The 22365-nt window shown below is 39.4% G+C and overlaps 1 protein-coding gene across 3 annotated transcripts in view; it reads right to left on the reverse strand.

Moving 5' to 3' along the window:
* HOOK3 (hook microtubule tethering protein 3) overlaps positions 1-22202 on the reverse strand; it is a 109713-nt gene extending 87511 nt beyond the window's left edge. The window contains exons 1-3 of one of the 3 annotated variants that reach the window (XM_040444987.1): positions 21946-22202; positions 13387-13472; positions 1565-1637 (exon numbers count right to left, since the gene is read on the reverse strand). In XM_040444987.1, the coding sequence (XP_040300921.1) occupies positions 1565-1637; positions 13387-13472; positions 21946-22002 (216 nt within the window). In that variant the 5' untranslated portion in view covers positions 22003-22202. Of the gene's footprint in view, positions 1-1564; positions 1638-13386; positions 13473-21320; positions 21582-21945 lie in introns of those variants that run through there. The other 2 variants (XM_040445069.1, XM_040445149.1) reach the window with 2 other exon arrangements.
* Positions 22203-22365: the final 163 nt, after the last annotated feature.

Consider the following 22365-nt stretch of genomic DNA (forward strand, 5'->3'; position numbering starts at 1 on the left):
TTGGGTAAAGAACTCCCTCTTTGGTCAAGATAGCAAGCAAATACAAAATGATTCGTAGCATTATTTTAAACATCCACAATTGTTTTATACATGTTATACCATATAAAAGTAATCATTTAATTACCTCTTCTTGAAAGATTATTTAGAAATTAAAACAGTGGCTTAAACAGTGTTCATTCACTCTAGCTTAGTTTAAAAAAGGGAATTAAATGTTGGCAGACTCAATATTTAAGCAATCAGTGAATATTGTTCATCAAATATGTGTTTTATGAAAGAAATAAAAAGGGGACGCCTGGGTGACTCAGTCGGTTAAGCGTCCAACTTCAGCTCAGGTCATGATCTTGCAGTTCTTGAGTTCGAGCCCCACATCGGGCTCTGTGCTGACAGCTCAGAGGCCTGCTTAGGATTCTGTGTCTCCTTCTCTCTCTGCCCCTCCCCCATTCACGCCCTGTCTCACTCTCTCAAAAATGAATATTTTAAAAAAAAAAAAAAAAAACTAAAAAATGAAAAACTAAGCTTAACATATCTTAAGTCCAGGGACTTCACATGCTTACTCATTTGCATTTCTGAGTCTCTACCTGTCTATATCAAAGAGAAATGGGCAGCATCGTGGAGACTTGCAGAGATAAAACAGCTCTGTGTTTTCATTGTGATTATGGGAAACCACGTATCGATAGAGCTACACAGAACTGTACACAAAAACACGAAAAAACATAGATAAATCTGGTGAAAGCTGAATGAACTGGATTGCATCAATATCAGTTCCTTAGTTTTGATATTGTATTATAGTTATGCAAGATGTAACCACTGGGGAAACTGGGTGAAAGGTACACAGAACTTCTCCGCACATTTTGTTTTGCATCTCCTGTGACTCTAGAATTATTTCAAAATATAAAGTTAAAAAAATAATTTAGTGGGTTGCAACTAATGTTTTTTAAAATCAAAACATCAGTGCACAGATTAAGGGAACTATATCTGCACATACATTTAGTTGACAGTAGGCTGCAATGTAAACTGTATTTCTTACTGTGGGTTCTAGTCAAAGAAGCTTGAGAAATAATGGAACTTAAGGCTACTAGGATAAAAATGAAAATATTTCATTCTGTGAGTGCTCTGGACTCAGTCAACTATAATCAGCATTTTCTCATTATTAGTAACAACACCAACAACTAACATTACATGTGCACTATCCTAAGTACGTTATATATACCAACTCATTTATTTCTGTGAGGTAGATCCTTTTACTATCTTCATTTTACAAATGGGGAATCTGAGGTACAGAACAGTTAGGAGGACTTCTCCAGACAGTAAATGTAAAGTTATGATATGAATACAGGCACTATGGCTCTAGAGTCCATGCCATTAGTCACGGTGCTTTACTAACTCACACTATGTATCTTTGTGAGCAACCTCAGGTTACCTCCAATCTTTAATTCTGGATTATTTCACTACAGGCTGTCTAGGTTTCTAAAGCTCACTGAACACATCAGATAAAATTCCAACAAATATTACACACATACTACTAAAAGACTATTTAACAGATGGAAAAATAAAAAGAAAATACCTTTAGCCTCCAATTATCTCCTACTTCGGTTTTGATTCTGTTCAGCCAATTTTCATCAAAATATGCAGGATCTCTGCAAATCAGAAAAAGCTAGCATATTAAGATCATGCAGCTATCAAGCTTAAGAAAAAAAATGAAATCTATCCCTTAACTGCAACATAAAAATCTATTTACCACAGGGGCGCCTGGGTGGCGCAGTCGGTTAAGCGTCCGACTTCAGCCAGGTCACGATCTCGCGGTCCGTGAGTTCGAGCCCCGCGTCAGGCTCTGGGCTGATGGCTCAGAGCCTGGAGCCTGTTTCCGATTCTGTGTCTCCCTCTCTCTCTGCCCCTCCCCCGTTCATGCTCTGTCTCTCTCTGTCCCAAAAATAAATAAACGTTGAAAAAAAAAAATAAAAAAAAAAATCTATTTACCACATACCAAGCAATTAAAGAACTCAGTCTGGAGATTGGATGCAATTTTCACAGATTTCTCTAAAATCAACCTATTACCAGAGCATCATAAACTATGCATGTATATATACATATATGTATACACACACATATATATACATACATACACACACACATATTTATATACACATCATATATAACGTATATTATGTATATATACATACATTTCCCCCAAAAAACAAACTAGAAAAATGGGCGCCTGGGTGGCTCAGGCAGTTAAGAATCCAACTTCAGCTCAGGTCATGATCTCACATTCATGGGTTCGAGCCCCATGTCGGGCTGTGTTGACAGCAGGGAGCCTGCTTCAAATTCTGTCTTCTTCTCTCTCTGCCCCTCCCCCACTCACGCTCACACTCACTCTCTCTCCGTTGGTAAACATTAAATTGGGATGCCTGGGTGGCTCATTCAGTGAAGCATCTGACTTTGGCTCAGGTCATGATCTCATGGTCCATGAGTTTGAGCCCCTCATTGGGGTCTGTGCTGACAGCTCGGAGCCTGGAGCCTGCTTCAGATTCTGTGTCTCCCTCTCTCTCTGCCTCTCCTCCACTCACTCTCTGTCTCTCAAAAAATGCATAAATGTTAAAAAAAATTAAAGGTAAACATTAAAAAAATAAAAATAAAAGTTGTAACATACAGTTGATATATTTATTTTATTTTTTTAACTAAAAAAATAAATTACTTATTTTGAGAGAGGCAGAGACAGAGAATCCCAAGCCACCTCCACACTCAAAGCGTGGAACTTGATCCCAACAAACCGTGAGATTATGACCTGAGCCAAAATCAAGAGTCAGACACTCAACCGAGTCACCCAGGTGCCCCTACGGGGGAAAAAAAAAATTTTTTTTAATGTTTATTTTTGACAGAGAGAGAGAGAGAGAGAGAGAAAGAGAGAAAGAGAGAAAGAGAGAGAGCGAGCGCGCGCGCATGAGTGGGGGAGGGGCAGAGAGGGAGGGAGACACAGAATCTAAAGCACGCTCCAGGCTCTGAGCTGTCAGCACAGAGCTTGATGCGGGGCTCAAACCCACGAACTGTGAGATCATGACCTGAGCCAAAGTTGGGCGCTCAACCAACTGAGCCACCCAGGTGCCCCTACAGTTGATACATTAAAAAAAAAAAATTATAGAGGAATATGCTACCTTGGAATTAACATAATGTTTAGATACAATAATATCTAAAAAGTCAAAATCAATGACACAATTTTAAACAGACAAAAGAAATATATCAAGAAAAAAGTTAACATTAGCCTTTCAGTTAATATTTCAATGACCTCCATCACTTAATATTTTGAAGGTCACCAATAAATAATAAATGCTATTAAAATTTCAATTCCTTTAAACAGTATAGATTGAGAACCACTTTCTCAATGTAATACTAAGCATTAGACATGTTGGACATATGTGGACATGTGTCACGTGGACATATTTAAAACACCTGTGAATATACCTATACTTATTTTTCTTAGGAAAATCTCTCAAACTATGATAAATAGTAGAAAAAAAAATTTTTTTACCCTAGCATGATCTTCAGTTTAAGGTTTTTGAAACCAATGCTCTATGACATTATTTGCTCAAGACCAGAGACTGAATACCTATGTTTATCCTGCTTTAGCAAATGCTAAGTCCAAAGATCTTTCCATAACACCACAACTGTCTCCATTTACCCAAAAAACATAATTGCAATAAAAGAAATATGTTAGAGGGAAAGAAAAAAAACTACATTTCAACTTATATTGTCACTCAAGCTGAAAGTACAATCTGTGCTAAATTTTGTTCATATATTTACATGAAGTCACATGTTATTTATAATGTTTAATGTTACTATTAAGAAAGAAAAATAAATGTATTTAGGTATAAAATTTATGAAAAAACAGTTACAACTAAGTTACCTCTGTATAAATCTATTATTTTTTTATTTTCAAATTTTTATTTATTTTTTATAATTATTTTATGATTGTTTTAAAGCTTGTATCAAAGTGAACATTAACTTTGTACCTACTTTTAAAAACAGCTTGAGTTAGAATTCACATACCATACAACTCATCCATTTAAAGTATACAATGCAATGGGTTTTAGTACATTCACAGAATTGTACAACCTAACCACAATCTTATGTCAGGCCATTTCCATCTTCTCAAAAAGAAATCCTTAGCTACCTGTAACTCCCTATTTCCCTCTCTCTCTCTCTCCAGTCCCTGGGAATTACTCCTCACTCTTCTGTCTTTTTGGGTTTGCCTATTCTGGACATTTCATATAAATGAAATCATACACTGTGTGGTCTTTTGTGTCTGGCTTCTTTCATTTAGTATGGTTTTAGGATTCATTCATATCGCAGTATGTATCACCACTTCATTCCTTTTGATGGCTCAACAATATCCCATTTATGGATAAAATACATTTTGGTAATCTATGCATCAGCCATTGTACATTTGGGTTGTCTCTACTTTTTAGCTATTATGAATAACGATGCTTTGAATGTACTAGTTCTGTGTTGACATGTTTCATGTGGGTATATGCCTAGGAGTAGAATTGCAGGGTCCCGTAATAATTCGATGTTTAACATTTGAAGCAAGGTCAAACTGTTGCTTCAAACATTTGAAGCAAGGTCAAGCTGCAGCACTTTACATTCTCACCAGCAATGCATGTTGGTTCCAATTTCTCCACAGCCTTGCCAACACTTGTTATTTTCTGTCCTTTTAATTATAGCATCCTAGTGGATGTGAAGTGGTAGGTCACTGTGGTTTTGATTTGCCTTTCCTTAATGACTAATCATGTTGAGCACTGGCCGTTTGTATATTCTCTCTGGGGAAAAATCTATTCAGTCTTTGCCTATTGGGTTGTCTTTGGGGCACCTGGATGGTCGGTTGAGCATCCAATTTTTGCTCACATCAGCCTCACTACCGTCAGCCTGTCAACGCAGAGCCTGCTTCAGACGCTCTGACCCCCTCTCTCAGCCCATCCCTCGCTCGCTCTCTCTCTCTCAATAAATAAATTTTAAAAAATGTGTAAGATAAATAAAATAAAATTTGGGTTCACTTTTTATTATTGAGTTCTAAGAGCTGCTTTTGGGGTTTGGTTTTTGTTTTTAAGTATTCAAGATAAAAGCCCCTTTTCGGTCATAAAATGTGTAAATAATTTCTCACATTCCGTGAGTTGTCCTTTCACTTTCTAAGAGTCTTTTAGCTCTTATACTTAGGTCTATGACCCATTGTGTATGGTGTAAGGGAGTAGTCTAAATGCATTCTTCAGCATGTGGATAGTCATGTACCCCTTTTATTTTTAAGCTTCATCTTCTTTAGAATTCAACAAAAGAATAATAAAAATGAAGAGAAACTAATTTGAGCAAGCTTATACAAAAAAAGGAAACTTACTGGAAGACCACTGAGGTATGTTACGATACTGAAAAATAACTGGGCCTCACACAGTACTGGAATAAGGATCTGGAAAGCTGTTAGGAATCCAGACAGTACTCTCCTTTCATCTTTTTTTCTGTCCATCTATACCGTTTCTCTCTGCAGACCAACTTTTTTCTGTTTCTCCACATACAATGCTGAAGATAACTGCAGACATGTTCCAAGTCTTCACCACTTCAGCTCAAGCAAATAGTTTAAAGACCAGCCATCATTCAGTCCCAATTCTAAATTCCCAGATCGTTTCAAATAATTCAGCTAGAGTCTCTTTTTCATCCCTAATCCGATTTATATGTAACCAAAAGGATTGAGGGCTGCAAGTAGGACACACACAACTTTAAGGGGAAGAATGACCACATCTGGCAGGATAAGAGTGAGTTTTCAGAGAAAGTGATTGTGAAAAATGGGCAGACCACCCCCAAAAGTGTCCTTGTCCCTTAAAACCTCTTGTAAAAATAGATAAGGCGGGGTGCCTCGGTGGCTTAGTCAGTTAACCGTCCAACTTCAGCTGAGGTCATGATCTCACAGTTCATGAATTAAAGCCCTGCATGCTCACTGCTATCATTGCGGAGCCCACTTTGGATACTCTGTACCCTCTCTTTCTGCTCCTCCCTTGCTCACGCCCATGTGCACTCTCCCCCCTCAAAAAATTAACATTAAAAAAAACAGATAATGCAAAGAAAAGCAACAATTGAGTTCTAAAATACCAAAGTATTATAAAAATACAGAAATTAGAAAATATTCAATATTTTTTGATACTTGATTAATCTAAAGACCATAATCATTGCCAATCAAATGTTAGTCTTCCCAACCAAAAAAAGACTCATAAGGAAGACAATCTGAGTTTGGTGCTATTTGGCTGATGATTAGTCAAAGCCAAAGATGCTGAATTTACTGAGTGGCAATTTAGGGTCACACTGCTTAAAAATACACTTCACCAGCAAGCTCATAAACTTATAGAAAAGAATGCTTTAAAATGTGTAAGAAGGGGTGCTTGGCTGTTTCAGTTAGTAGAGCACATGACTCTTGATATTGGGGTCATGAGTTTGAGCCTTGTGTTGGGGGGTAATTAAAACAATTAACTTTAAAAATGTGTAAGAAAATTATATACTCTAAGAACTCCTGGGATACTTAATTTGCAATTTAGAACAATACTTATTGTAACTAAAAGAATATCTGAATAAAATATTGCAAATCAAACACTATGATACAGTTTGCTTATTCCTTAAAAGATTATGTCTAAGCTAGGAAGGGAAAACACAAAAACCACTGCTAAGGACTAGTAAACATACCAGTCATTGAATCAGGTACTTTACATTCGCAATGACATTGCAAGGAAGGTATTATTATCCCTCTTACCATTGAAGAATATCATACTCAGAAATTAAATAATTTCCACAAGTTCTATCAGATAATTAAGCAGCAAAGTTGACAGAATAATTTTTGTTAAAAATTGTATCAGCAGAGGGGCACCTGGGTGGCTCAGTCAGTTGAGCGTCTGTCTCTTGACTTCAGCTCAGGTCGTGATATCATGGTTCATGAGTTCGAGCCCTACATTGGGCTCTGCGCTGCTGACAGTGCAAAGCCTGCTTGGAATTCTCTCTCTGCCCCTCCTCTGCTCTCTCTCTTTCTCTAAATAAATAAATAAATCTTAAGTCAGGAGAGTTCAACACAAAACTGGTTCCAGCAAACAACACTAAAGGTCCTGTGTCTAATTATCTCCTTCATGCATGCTCAATAAACTAGATCCCAAAGAGAAAGACCAATATTGTTCACGGCACTCTATGTTATTCATTAAGGGTAGGTATTTGTTCCCACTCCTTCCCCATACCTCATTTCTAACACATAGCAAGTTCTCAATAAATATTGTGGACTAAAATATGGGGTGCTTAGGTGGCTCAGTTGGTTGAATGTCCAACTTTGGCTTAAGTCACGATCTCGCAGTTTGTGGGTTTGAACCACACATCAGGCTCTGTGCTGACAGCTCAGAGCCTGGAGCCTGCTTTGGATTCTGTGTCTCCCTCTCTCTCTCTGTTCTTCCCCTGCTCGCACTCTTTGTCTCTCTCTCGAAAACAAATAAACATAAAAAAAATTTTTTTAAAGATCTGTGGACTAAAATACATTGGGGGGGGGGGGCGCCTGGGTGGCTCACTTGGTTAAGAGTCTGACTCTTGATTTCAGTTCAGGTCATGGTCTCGTGGTTATGGGATTAAGCCCCGTGCTGGGTTTTGCACTGACAGCATGGAGCCTGCTTGGGATTCTCTCTCTCCCTCACTCTCTCTGTCCCTCACCTGCTCACACATGAATGTCCTCTATCTCTCTCTCAAAATAAATGAATAGACAATTAAAAAAAAATAAAATAAATTTGGAAAGTGAACTTTTAAGCTATCCATAAGCCTCCAATCTACTACTTGCACAGAACATAGCAAAAACCGTAGTCCAGTCTTCTTATATCCAATGTGACTTTTCCGAGTAATAAATATTGACTCAATATGCAGGCATCTAGCCATAACTGTTTCTGTAAGTAGCTTACAATTTCAGCAATGCTTTCTAAATACCCCTTAATTAATGCTCTCAGGTTATGATCAAACAATATAAAGGTACTTTTCCCCAAGATCTTAATAGATCATAGTTCTGCACAGACATGTAAACAACAACGGATAATCTTACTGGAGCATTCTTCATGAGTAAGAAGCTATCTTTAGCTTCTTACTATGTCCTGTCTCTTGCTAAGAAAAACAAAAAAAACAAGAACCTATGAAACGTACAAAACCATTTCCTTAGATTTTTCCGGTAGCACATCTATTTGACTTTAACTTATGTACCAGTCATAGCTTCTTAAGCTAAAAAATAAAAAAAGAGAGACAGAGAAAAGAAAAAAGCTCATTGACTTTAATACTTAATAAAATTCCAGAAATATATTATCTGCCTGCAGTTAATTACCTTAACAAAAATAAACATATTAAATTTCATTTATACTGCTAAAATTACTTAAGCACCATAATATTCTTATTGAACTCAGCCAAATCGAGACGGGTCCAAAACCAACACTATATTTTGATTCTCTCTTAATACGGCATTTTTATTAGCAAAACAAAATTTTAGAAGCTGGAAAGCAGATTAATAGGAAATGATTTAAAAGACTAAAAAGAGAAAAAAATTACATGACAAGAAACATACTTACATCCATTTATATTTGCTAAAATTTCTACTTAAACTACAGAAAGATACAGTTTTTCACTTACCAGCTCAGATAAAATGAAAAGATTTGCAATTTGCAATGCAACTCTCTGCCTGGCACCCACCTTTTTGGCTTTCCTCATACCTCTCTGGCACTTCTGCTGTTTGAGGTTCCAACCAAGAATTAAATGTCAAAGTTCTTCAAGGCTCAGGCTACACATATTTTCTTCTTATGCTGTACTATTCCCCAAGTGACTTAACCCACAATAATGTCTTCAATAAGAGATAGCCAAATTGATTCTGGACTTCTCTTCTACCCTCTCAATCTATGTGACCTATTGCGAACTTGGCATTTTCTCTTATGTATCAACACCAAAGTCAGTGTCCCCCAAACTAAACTCATGATATATCCAGCACTCCTCCACAGCAGATCACCCTTCAACGTTCCCACATCAGTCATTTGCACCTTCTTCTATGTATTTGCTTAAGTTAGAAACTTAAAAGTCAATTTTGATACCTCCCATACCAATCATCAACATTTGGCTTTCTCTACTATTGTGAGTTCACCCACTTGTCTTCATTTCCTTCACTACCTTCTAATCCAAAGTACCATAATCTCCCTTCTGACTTACTACAAATTTCTTTCCAATTGATCATCCCTCATCATTATGGCCTCTTCTAATTTATTTTACACCTGCAGAATATTTTCAAGATGTAAATCTGACTAGAATTCAAATAAAATCTTTAAAAAAAAAAAAAAGAGGGCCATCTGGGTGGCTCAGTTGGTTAAGCGTCCAACTTTGGTTCAGATCATAATCTTGAGGTTCGTGGTTTCAAGCCCCACATTGGGCTCTGGGCAGACAGCTCAGAGCCTAGAGCCTGCTTCAGATTCTATGTCTCCCTCTCTCTCTGCTGTTCCCCCACTCATTCTTTCTCTCTCTCCCTTGTTCTCACTCTCTCTCAAAAATAAACATTAAAAAAAAAAAGAAAGAAAGAAAGAGAGGAGCTCCTGGGTAGTTCAGTCAGTTGAGTGTCCGACTCTTGATTTCAGCTCAGGTCATGATCACAGGATTGTGGGATTGAGCCCTGCATTAGTCTCCATGCTGAGCCTGATTCTCTCTCTGTGTCCCTCTCCCCTTCTTGCATGCACTCTCTCTCTCTAAAAAAAAAAAAAAATTAAATAAATAAAAATTTTAAAAAAGAAAGAAAACCAGTGCAGCCACTCTTGGAAAACAATACAGAGATTCCTCAAAAAGTTAAAAATAGAACACCCTGGGGTACCTGGGTGGTTCAGCTGGTTGATACTCTGACTTCAGCTTAGGTCATGATCTCGTGGTTCGTGAGTTCTAGCCCCACGTTCGGCTCTGTGCTGGCAGCTCAGAGCCTGGAGCCTGCTTCGGATTCTGTGTCTCTCTCTTTCTCTCTCTCTCTCTGCCCCCTCTCCTGCTCACATTCTCTCTTTCAAAAATGAATAAATGTTAAAACAAACAAACAAACAAAACCACCCTATGATCTAGCAATCACACACTGGTGTTTAGCCAAAGAATACAAAAATACTAATGCAAAGGGATACATGCACCCAATGTTTATAGCAGCATTATCTACAATAGCCCAGACTTGGAAGCAACCCAATATCCACTGAATGGATAAAGACAATATGGTGCACATTGAGATACACATACACACACACACACACACACACACACACACACACACACACACATACACACACACAGTGGAATATTACTCAGCCACAAAAAATTATGAAATCTTATTATCTGCAACAATATGGATGGAACTGAAGTGTATTATGCCAAGAGAAATAAGCCAGAGAAAGACAACTACTACATGATTTCACTTATGTGTGGAATTTAAGAAACAAAACAAACCAGCAAAGGCACCAAAAAAAAAAAAAAAAAGAAAGAAAGAAAAAGGGACTTAACTATAAAGAACAAACTGATGGCTACCAGAGGGGAGGAGTGAAATGGGTTAAATAGGTGATGGGGATTAAGGAGGGCAGTTGTGATGAGCACCGATGATGTACAGAAGTACTGAATTACTATACTGTACACCTGAAACAAACATAACACTACGTTAACTATAATTTTTTTTAAAAGTTTTAAAAAATGTAAATCTGACTGTTAACCCTTCCCTGACCCCAAATCCCTCAATTGCTTTTCACAGCCCTTGGAATAAAGACATGAGGCCCTACGTGATCTGGCAACATCTATCCTTCCAATCTCATTTTGTAACATGCTCCCCTGTCTCTGCTTTAATCACTCAAACCCTCTCTCCGTGGTGGTGTTCACCATGCTCCATCAGCCTATGAGGCCTCAGTGTATGCTCTTCCACATGCTAAGAAATCTGTTACCAATCATCTTGCAGATTTAATTTCTTTATTCAGGTAAATGTTCGCGTCTTCTTTGATTAAGTTAAATAAGCCTCTTTACAAACTTTCATAACATTGTGTATTTTTGCCCTGGAGCACTGGTTATAATAGCAATTTTGTTTTCATAGTTATTTAAACTCTGTTTTTCCTAAGGCTATAAACTCTCTGAAGGTACCTGCCCTGTGGGTTGTAGCTTACCCTTGTATCACCAGTGCTGGACACAAAGTAGCCATTCAATAAATACCACAGGGACAAGGAGGAACTGAACTTCCTTGAAATCATACATATTATACAGTTATTAAAAATAAATAACATGCAACAATATGAATGAATCTCAGCCATTATGTTGAGTGAAAGAAGTCAGACACAAGAGTACATACTGTATGATTCCATTTATAAGATGCCCAAGAACAGAGAAAACTAATTAGTGGTGTAGATGTCACAATCATGACTATTTGGGGGCAAGGGTTATTGATTAGGACGGGTCATGAGGGAACCATCTGGGTGGTGGTTACTTAGATGTGTATACACACACAAATACATACAACATGTACATACACAAATTCACTTTTTTTATTATGCTTTTCTGTGTATGTTATACCACAACAATAGGAAAAACGGAAGGCATTTTGTGGGAAAAAGGTAAAAAAAAAAAACTAAGTACTGATGAAAAATATGCCCACAAGACTTTGGTAAATTAAAATACTGTATGTTATGATCTTGGTTTGGCAAAACAATATACACATACAGTCCTTCTGGTTTCTGCAGTGACAGAAATCCTACCCTAATTAACTTAAACAAAAAATCCATTTAGTGACATATACTTGGAAAGCTTAGCTTCATTGAAACTCTCTAGACCATTCAACTTCTAAAACTTATTAGGGCATCACTCAGAGGTGACCATGAAAATCACAAGCTCACTCTTCTCAGAGTGCTAAAACCAAGCCTGATCCAAGGTTTCAAATAAGCCTTCTCACACTCCATCAAGAAGTCTATGCGCCTATGTATCTGGAGAGATGTGCCACGTAGTTCTGGAAGAAAGTGACAGCAAGCTAGTTTTCAAGCATGAGTCCCCAGTACTAAAGGCACACTGATAGATTCTCTGAAATGCAGGCATCTGAACTGCTTTTCAGATGGGCAACTCTACATAGTCCACTGCAAAGTGAACAACAGCAAAAATCCATTTACTGATGATATTAATTCTTAACACAACTGCAGGAAATCCCATTTATTGACATGCAAATCTCTAATATCATGAGGCCTCAAAGTGCTCAGTGCTTCAAAGACAAAAGTATCTCCCTATGGGGCGCCTGGGTGGCTCAGTCAGTAGAGGTCTGACTTCGGCACAGTTCATGAGTTCAAGCACTGCTTCGGGCCCTGTGCTGACAGCTCAGAACCTGGAGTCTGTTCAGATTCTGTGTTTCCCCCTCTTTCTGCCCCTCCCCTGCTCCCTTGTGTGCACTCTCTCACTCACTCTCTCTCAATAATAAACAAAATTAAAAAAAAAAGTATCTCTCTCAAATCACATCAAACCTAATGATTTTTTAAATTTACATGTTATGATTTATTTGAAAATTTCCCAGATCAAAAGTTGAAGATAGCCATACAACATCAGTTTTACAACTACTATGTTTTCAAGTACTTAGAAGGAAAGAATCAGGTATGTTTTGTATATCCCAAACAAGTATGTCCTTCTTTCAGTCACTCAGTAGACATGAGTATCCATGATGCAAACTGAATCTTGAAAAACTTATGATATTTGTGACCTACATAGGGCATTTTCATATGATTCAACCAAAAACCAAACAATGTGCTAGGATACCACTGTGAACAAAACAAATCCCTGCCTCTGTGTGGAGCTTACACTGTGTGTGAGTGTGTGTGTGTGTGTGTGTGTGTCTGTGTGTACATGGATGTGGAGAAGGCAGCATAAAACAAATGAATGCGTGGTATATAAGATGGTGTTACATACTTCAAAGAATACAAAAGGTTAAAAGGGAATGGTTGTCACTTATTTTATATGAGCGGTCAGAGAAGGCCTCACTGATAACATTTGAGCAAAATCCTTTAGAGGGATTAAGTCTCTAGATTCTGATACAATGAGAAAATCTCATCACTAACATGAAAATTTCTGCCAAGCTTATGCTGAAAAACACAAGAGCAAATAATTCTGCTAAAACTACTGGAGTGTTATAACAATTAAAGCCCTAACTGAACTTTCAGCCAGTCAATCTGTACCTAAACGAGTACATGCCATCAAAATTTTCACCGACACAGTTCTTATTCTACATCCAACACACGTTTCATATGAACCCTTTATTTTTTGTCCATATTTTCAATCTAATAAATATTCACATATAAGAACATACAAAAAGACAAAGCAATTTATTCTTACATTTTTTGAAGAACCTGGGCCATCACAACCCCATTCGTTAAATCTTCTACGGTCTGGCATGGTGCATCCACGTTAAATGTCTGGATCTGGGAAAAAAAAAAAAGGGAGGGGTGGGGGAGTTGAGTTCGGTGGATTCCATGATTAACTACACAGAAGATTTCTTAGCTTATTTTTGTGATTATCTCACCTTGGGAGTAGGAATAAATTTTAAAAAGTGGAAGAGTTGGAAACATTTTCCCTTGTGGGAAATTTCCTGCAGGTTCTTACTGTAATTTTTTCCCTTGGGTAGGAAAGAAATTGTGCTGGGCACTTGGTGACTTCCCAGCATTCATTCTCATCACAGATAATCAATCTAAGCAAGTCCTGATATCTTCATCTCCTCTACCAGTGACAGACTCCGAGATTGACAGGGCAAAGGCAATTTGAACCAAAGAGCTTACTTGAGCTTTTGGGAAAGAAAAGGCAATCTCCTCTTTTTAAATTAAACTAAATTTAGTGGTTTTTTAATCTATCTATTTTTTTAATCTATTAAATTAAATTAAATTAAATTAAATTAAATTAAGTAATCTCTACACCTAACATGGGGCTGGAACTTATAACCCCAAGATCAAGAGTCACATGCTTTACTGACTGAGCCAGTCAGGAACCCCAAAGCCAATCTCCTCTTGATGTGAACACGTATGTTGACTCAATGGTCACAAGCAGTCATCTTGGCTCTTAATGGAATCCATTTTACGATGAGGCCAATGCAGTGTATGACAGAAGAAGGATACAAAGAACTATGTCCCTGAGGCCAAAACTGAGCCACTGAATTAAAAACTGTTGAAGTCTCAAAGCATATGAGATAAATTTGTTTAAGCCTTGCCAAGTTGAGACTTCTTTTACTTAAAACCAAAATATCTTTAAACAGATGTAGAAGTTACATTCACTGCAGTAGGTTAAATAGTCAATTAATTTTTATTTATTTATTTTTTTAAAGTTACATCCAAGTTAGCATATAGTGCAACAATGATTTCAGGAGTAGATTCCTTAATGCGCCTTACCCATTTAGCCCATCACCCCTCCCACAACCCCTACAGTAACCCTCTGTTTGTTCTCCATATTTAAGTCTCTTATGTTTTGTCCCCTCAATTACTTTTGAATTTAAATGTATTCTGAATTAGGGGCACCTGGGTGGCTAAGTTGACTAAGTGACTCTTGATTTCAGCTCAGGTCATGATCTCACAGTTGTGAGATCTCATTCCCTTGCTGAGCGTGGAGACTGCTTGGGATTCTCTCTATCCCTCCCTCTTCCTCTCCCCCACACTTGTGTGCATGTGCGCAGGCGTGCTCTCTCTCTCAAAAAAATGTATTCTGAATTAGAAATTTGCAAAAAAAAACCCCAAAAACTAACTTTGTACTAGTCAACATGACAAGGCTGAGAAATAGTAGAAAGTATTTCCACGAGTAAGATAATACAGCCAAGCCAACAATGATTATACCCAATAGTGCAACCAAGACTTAAAAAAAAAAAAATCACTGAGAAAAGACAGAGGTAGGCCATGCTCTTGCAGTTTATAGGTTAGCAAAAAGAAAGAGCAACACAAAGATTACAAGTGAGAGTGGGATGCAGTCTAGGAATGAAAAACGTTTGCTTACCATGGGATGGGGGGCAAGAATAGGAGGAAGAGATGGAACAAGGAAAAGAGTATAATGGTGAAAGATGGGGCTAAAGAAGGAAGCATTATTGTACAAAACCTCGTAAGCCATGTTAGGACTTTATCCTAAGAACAATGGGGAGTAAGCAAAGGACCCCAAGCGGAAATGAGATTTGCACTGCATAAAAACCACACTGGCTGCAGTATGAAGAAAGGATTGGAGGGAAAGAGGCAGGCACAGGGACTTATTTTAGTAAGTTTACATTATGAACACCGATGAGATCAAACTAAGTAGTGACAATGGAAATACTGGGAATAACAGTTCTTCTCACACATTTTTATTTACTGGGTTACAGTCTCAGAAGTGAAATTACTAGTCAAAGTGTATGTACATTTTAAGGTTTTTGATAAATATTGACAAACTGCCCTTAACAGTCTAGTAATTTAGTCTCTTGCTAACAGAAGATGAGTGTCTACTTCTTTGTACTGTATCATCTATCAAACCTTTAAAAAATAAAAAGGCTGACAAGTGCAGCTTTTCCATATTTTCTATATAGGAGAGTCTTGTGGGCAGTGGTGGTTATGGTGACAAAAACTAAGGGAATTACCTTAAAGCATATGGCAAGTGTATTTTATCTAGCTATCCATTTGGGAGAAGCAATGAAAAGTCATTCCCGGACACTAACCTCAAGTCCCAAAGTCATTCCCAGACATAACCCCCTACCAGGGGTTCAATAAATAATTAGTAGATGGTAGGGGTTCAATAAATAATTAGTAGATGAATAAATGGAACAAATAAATACCTCTGCAGGAACTGAGATTAAAGTTTACTCCATACTATCTCTAGTTGCCTCTTCAATGGTAATATGGTAACAACAATGTAGTTTAAAGAGATAAGCATCTTTCATTTTACAGTTGATACATCAATCTTTCCTGTAGGTTTGTTTAGAATGAAAAAGCAGCAGTGAGAACCACATCTCATTCATCTCTCTCACTAATCTTAGTACAATGTCTGATACAGAACAAGCCCTCAGTATGTTTTGAATGTAATAAACTAATTCTATCCCCAGCTTTGCCCCTAATTTGCTGTGTGAACCTGGGTGTGCTACTTTACTTCTCTTATTATGAGTTTTTCAATCTAGCAATTGGGAAAAATACATTAAGGGGAGATGTGCTGCTAAAAGAATATATGAGAAAATGAATGCACATTAGGTATTTTAAACTTACAAGCAGTGATTCCCAAACCTGGTATACATCAGAATCATCTGGGAAATTGCAGAAGTCTAGGAATCTACTTTTAACAAGCTTACCAAATAATTCTTATGTGGTGGGGCACTGGGCATTTGAATCCTTCTGATCCAAAGCAGATTAAAAAACTGCCTCTGGCCAATCAGAAGAAAAAACTCAATAAAGCAGGCAATTCTTCAATAATTCTTCAATTTTTTAATAATTCTTCTTAAATAATTTAGTTTTAAAATTCTGTTTCTGTCTTGGGATTTAGAAAAAACTATCTTCATCCTGATTTTTTATTTTTTTTTTTATTTTTTTTTTCCAACGTTTATTTATTTTTGGGACAGAGAGAGACAGAGCATGAACGGGGGAGGGGCAGAGAGAGAGGGAGACACAGAATCGGAAACAGGCTCCAGGCTCCGAGCCATCAGCCCAGATCCCGACGCAGGGCTCGAACTCACAGACCGCGAGATCGTGACCTGGCTGAAGTCGGACGCTCAACCGACTGCACCACCCAGGCGCCCCCATCCTGATTTTTTAAATGTGGCTTTCTCTGTACTGGGTCTTGAGGTAAATAATTGATCATGGGGGTAGATGATGTTCATCTCTGCTCTGAGATAAAGTAGAGCAAGTCCCAAAGAAAATCTGTTTTTATGGAGTTTCCTTTGGGATGATGAAAATGTTCTTGGAATCAGTGGTGATAGCTACACAACCTGGTCATCATACTACAAACCACTGAATTGCACATTTTTTTTTTAATTTTTTTTTTCAACATTTATTTATTTTTGGGACAGAGAGAGACAGAGCATGAATGGGGGACGGGCAGAGAGAGAGGGAGACACAGAATTGGAAACAGGCTCCAGGCTCTGAGCCATCAGCCCAGAGCCTGACGCGGGGCTCGAACTCACGGACCGCGAGATCGTGACCTGGCTGAAGTCGGACGCTCAACCGACTGCGCCACCCAGGCGCCCCTGAATTGCACATTTTAAAAGAATGAATTTTATGGTATGTGAATTGTACTTTAAAAAATAATCTCTCCTCTACCAGTTCTCATAACCTCTGAGTTAACATCTACAGCATATTTTGGGATAGCAGTACAGTAAAATTTAAAGATAATTACACCTAAAAGCATTAAGATGTGAAATTCTATGGGAAAGGTCATAATCTCTCTCTCAGTTCCAAAAGCTGTATTAACACTATCCAACCTCCACTTCACCCTCCTCAACAAAAGCATGAGAAAAGTAAAACATGAAATCACCTGGAATTAGTATCTCTAGAACCGCAGTGCTCAACCACAGGTGATTTTGCTCCCTATGAGACATTCTTGTTTTTAACAAATTAGTGGGTGCCATTGGCATCTTGTAGGTAGAGGCCAGGGATGCTACTTTCAAATAAACAGGGTACTGTCCACAACAAAGAATTATCCAGCCCCAAATGTAAGTAATGTTAAAGTTAAAAATCCCTGCTCTAGAGCAGTGGTTCTCAAAGTGTGGTTCCGCAGGTCACTAACAATAGCATTTCCTGGACGCTGGTTAGAAATGCAGAATCTCAGGTCCCAGCCCAGACCTACTGAATTACAAACTCTGGACATGGGGCCTAGCCATCAGTGTTTTAATGAGCCTCCAATGATGCTGATCAAACACAGAGATAAAGTAACTTATCCAAAGTCACCAACAGTTAATATGAGACAAAGATAGGATTTGAATCCAGGTAGTCTAATGTCAGAACCTATACTCTTGCCTACCATTTTATGTTGACCCTCAGTTTTTAAAAAGAAAGAAAATTAAAGCTTTTAAAAAATGTGTGCTTTAACTTTTGTACATGGATTTCCTATTCCTCCATCAGAGGACAAAAATTGTTGGTAGAAGAGAGTTAGGCAGAGCAGAGAGAATGGAATGTGGGAGATACCATCACAATAATTATACCTTCCTCAAGTCTATACACTAGTATGCATTTCACTGGCTGCTAAGTAATATGAAAATTACAAGGATATGTTAATATTGCTGGGTTTCCCAGAAGAAATGTGAGCCTGTGTGACGATTCTTTTCCCACTCAGCTTCTTGCCATTAACTGGTAGTGTTCCAGATTTTTTCTGGTTTTTCAGTTTCTAAAACCCAGGAAAGCACAATCTTTTCATGTGAAGTTCAAGAAATTAGGCTTGACAGGTGTAATAGGCAGGGCAGATTTCTCTAACAGGTAAGAATACATTTTGACTCAGAGGGTGGGGAGAGGAGGTAGAGTGGAAATTTTCAAGCACATCCTGCTGAACTTGCTTGCTGCATAAACTCTGATAGGGAATTTAAGTTTAAAGTATTTTCCATTGGTAGGATGGTACCTTGTCTTTTCCTAAGTATTCCACTTTCAACAAAAATTTGGAACATTTGGTTCTTGAGCTAGTAGGCTCCTTGATACAATAACAATTTATCCAGCATTTAAAGCAATTCCATGTCCACAGAAATGAATTCTGCATAGGCGACTAACATACATCCCTTTAGACACCTGAGGTTTTATTATTTTAACTATTCCTAGTGGAAGAATTTTTGAAGTATACTATATACCACCTATCTAGTACTAAATGCTACGTAGTGAAAATAAACTTTTGATATTCAAGATCATAATTATGATCTTCAATAACTGAGCATGGAGGCTCTTGAATTCTATAAGGCTGTCAGTTCAAAGGGTGAATCACCCAGACTGAACTTTCAGTTCTTGGATCTTCTAGGTCACTAGCAGCTGTCTTGTATCTTGCCTAATATTACAGTTACCTTCTAACCTTCTGTGTGCACAGAACCCACGTGACCAAGGCGGCTAGAAGTTTACGTAAAATAAAGCAAATCAGTCTAAATGGGAGTTTATTCTTTTCTAAGTAGGCTCTATGCCAAACATGGGGCTTGAACTCAAGACCCTGAGATTGAGAGTCACATGGGTCTACTGATTTGAGCCTGCTAGGTGCTCCAATGGGAGTCTTGTCTTTGGAGTGTACTGCATACATTTTTTTCTCTTACACTTGGTTTTGGAATTGTTTTCAGCATTAGCTGGCCTCCACATATGAGGGACCTACTAGACTAAATGTACACTTTCAGCTACCTCAAACATTTTCTGCACATTTATTCTGCTTTTTATAATGACAAGTTAAAGAAAACAAATCCAGCATTTAAACTCAACTTTATTTTGAAAACATTTCAATGCACAAGGTTTTAAAATGTTTCAAAATCTCAGAATTGTAAATCTTTGTGTAGACTATGCTCTCCAGTTTTGTTGACAATCTCTAATTAAAAAAAAAATTTTTTTTTAATGTTTATTTTTGAGAGAGAGAGATACACACAGAGTGCCAGCAGGGGAGGGGCAGAGAGAGGAGCAGACACAGAATCAGGATGCAGGCTCCAGGCTCTCTGCTGACAGCACAGAGCCTGATCTGGGGCTTGAACTCAAAGACCAGAAGATCATGACCTGAGCCAAAGTCGGATGCTTGACTGACTGAGCCACCTAGGTACCCCGACAATCTCCAATCTTATTTTCTCCAGAAATTTTCCTTGATGAGCTTTCCAGTGACATTTCAAAAATCCTTTTAAGGGAGTTGGTTAAGTGTCCGATTTCGGCTCAGGTCATAATCTCATAGTTAGCGGGTTTGAGTCCCACTTCCCGCTCTGTGTTGACAGTTCAGAGCCTGGAATCAGCTTCGGATTCTGTGTCTTCCTCTCTCTCTTGCTCTCCCTGGCTAGCACTGTGTGTGTGTCTCCCTCTCAAGAATAAACATTGAAAAAAAATGTTTTAATCCTTTTCTACAATACCATATTCCCTGACCTCTCTAGTATCTGATACCTGGTTTTTTTTTATATTTACCAGATTCTAAATAGATGCTCTTATATTGTGTGCTTCTGTTAGTATCCCTTCAAACTTCCCTTTATGATTCTTCCTCTCTATTTTTATTAGCATTTCTCACTCAAATAATTGCACCGATTACCATCTTTTTGTGGATGCTCTTCAAATACACCTCTACTTCCAAGACTTGTCTTTCTAGACTTTAAGCAATGTAGCGCTACTTCAGATTCAGTTAGCTTCCTCATCTTTGCCCTCTTGCCTCTTTTTCTAGCATTGAGGGAGGCACTTGTATAGACTCAAAAAGCACACCTTAAGATTCTCAATCTTCTGTTTACAACCTCTGCCAAATCTAGTTCTTCCACAGTACCAAAGAATGTGGTCATTCTTTCCTTTATCTCTCCCCTGCCTTGACCACATTATGCAGTTTATCAGTTTTTCTCTCCTCTAAAATACGGCAGTGGAATCCATCTCCTCGTTTGAAGCTGGAACCCATTACATTTGTAAGTTGTATGTTAACTGTATTATTGCAAAAAACAAAAACAAAACCCTTGAAATCCCAATAGCCTAACATAAAAAAAAAATTACAGAGTATATCAAGCCCGACCATTGTATGTATATCAGAAGACGTAATCTGAATCCTGACACAAAACACATTATGAAAACCTTAAAAGTATTTTCACCACCTTTGTTACAACCTACCTAAGGCAATGCTTCTCTAAACCCTCTACGGAAGTGCTCCCACACAGGAGAGTGACATCTATACTTCAAGGATTTGAACTTGTAACTCAAGGCACCGCTGAACACAATCTCTGCGTCTTACCTTTAACATGAACCCAAATGCTGTAGTCACCTCAATCAACATCCTATTCTAGAAATGACGTTTAACATTTTTAGCAATGAGTAACACTCTGGGAAAAAGCAAAAGGTTTATCCCGTATGTCTGCAGACCTCTACACACACACACACACACACACACACACACCAAAAACTGACACCAGAGTTAGTGACACACACAGCATGGGTTTTAAGTCCAGCTCTCGAAGAAGCTGCTAAAGGCACAATTGTTAGCATCAGAATTGAACATGTAGTGACTTTAAAACGTGACCATTTTAATGAGTTTAATAATTTAAAATCAGAATCCCACAACGTTGCTCCCAAAATGTCGAGTTCCATTACTGATCCCCACATATCTTCCAGATTTGTTTTTATATTTATACCTTTAACAAGTACCTCCACACCGCTTACTTTCTAATCGCTGAAGCGCATCTCTCACTTAAAATACGGTCTCGGGGTGCCTTTTCATATTTTTCCTATCTTCCCTTCAAAGTACTTTTCTCTTCCAGTGGGCCTGGCTCATCCCTCAAGGGGCTAACCTCCGTCCTCCGTGAACGCTACAACAAAGGCGAGGAGCGTCGTAACCAAGGGTCCCGAGTGCCTCTACCGGCTGCGCGGGGCGCAGGGACAGCCAACACTTCGGTGTCCCTGGCAGCGCGAGAGGGAAGCACCAGCGCCTCATCAGCTGCAAACAACAACAATCCTAATCACAGTGCCGCCTGCACCCCATCATTAGCCTCCATAGGGCCGGTTTCCTCTCGCAGCGCAGCCAACACCTCAAACCCCAAGCCTGGCAAATTTCCCCTCGGACCCGGGGCCGAGCCCCCAGCGCCCAGACGATCCGCGCAGCCCCCAGCCCCACCCGGCCGCGGGGTAGACGCGGCCCGTACCGGCGTCCCCCGGCTCCGCCCGCCCCAGGCCCCGGATGTGACGGCACCGCCGCCCTCGGCGCTCGCCCCCCGCGACAAGCGTGGGGGATCCCGGAAAGGAGGCCTGGGGGAGGGGGTCTTCCCCCGACCCGCCAGTCATCACATACCCAAGTGAGAAGGCTCTCGCACAGCTCCACCCGCTCCACCGACTCCACGTTGAACATCTTCCCCAGCTGGGGCTTGGCAGCGCCTCCCCACCTCTCCAGAAACCGCTGCCGCTCGGTCTGGGGCTGCGTCGGAGGGTCCGGGCAGTTGACCTGGCCTCTGGCCCACGTTCTCCTCCCGCCCGGGCCGCGGACTACCTTCCCGGCGCTGCCAGCGGCTCCCGCACCGTCACCCCCGCTGCCCCTCCTTCTCTTTTCACTCGGGACCGCGCGCCCGCCGCGCGCGCCCCCGGCCACGCCCGCAGCCCCGCGTCCCCGCCCCCAGCCCCCACACCCCTCCTCCGGAGAGCGCCGGCCCAGGCCAGAGCCGCGGCCGAGGAGCCACTGCGCACAATCGCGCTCCGGCCGGCCCGCCTCCCCGCT

Source organism: Herpailurus yagouaroundi, unplaced genomic scaffold, assembly GCF_014898765.1.
Source record: "Herpailurus yagouaroundi ecotype Mexico unplaced genomic scaffold, PumYag 28, whole genome shotgun sequence".
Lineage (NCBI taxonomy): Eukaryota > Metazoa > Chordata > Mammalia > Carnivora > Felidae > Herpailurus > Herpailurus yagouaroundi.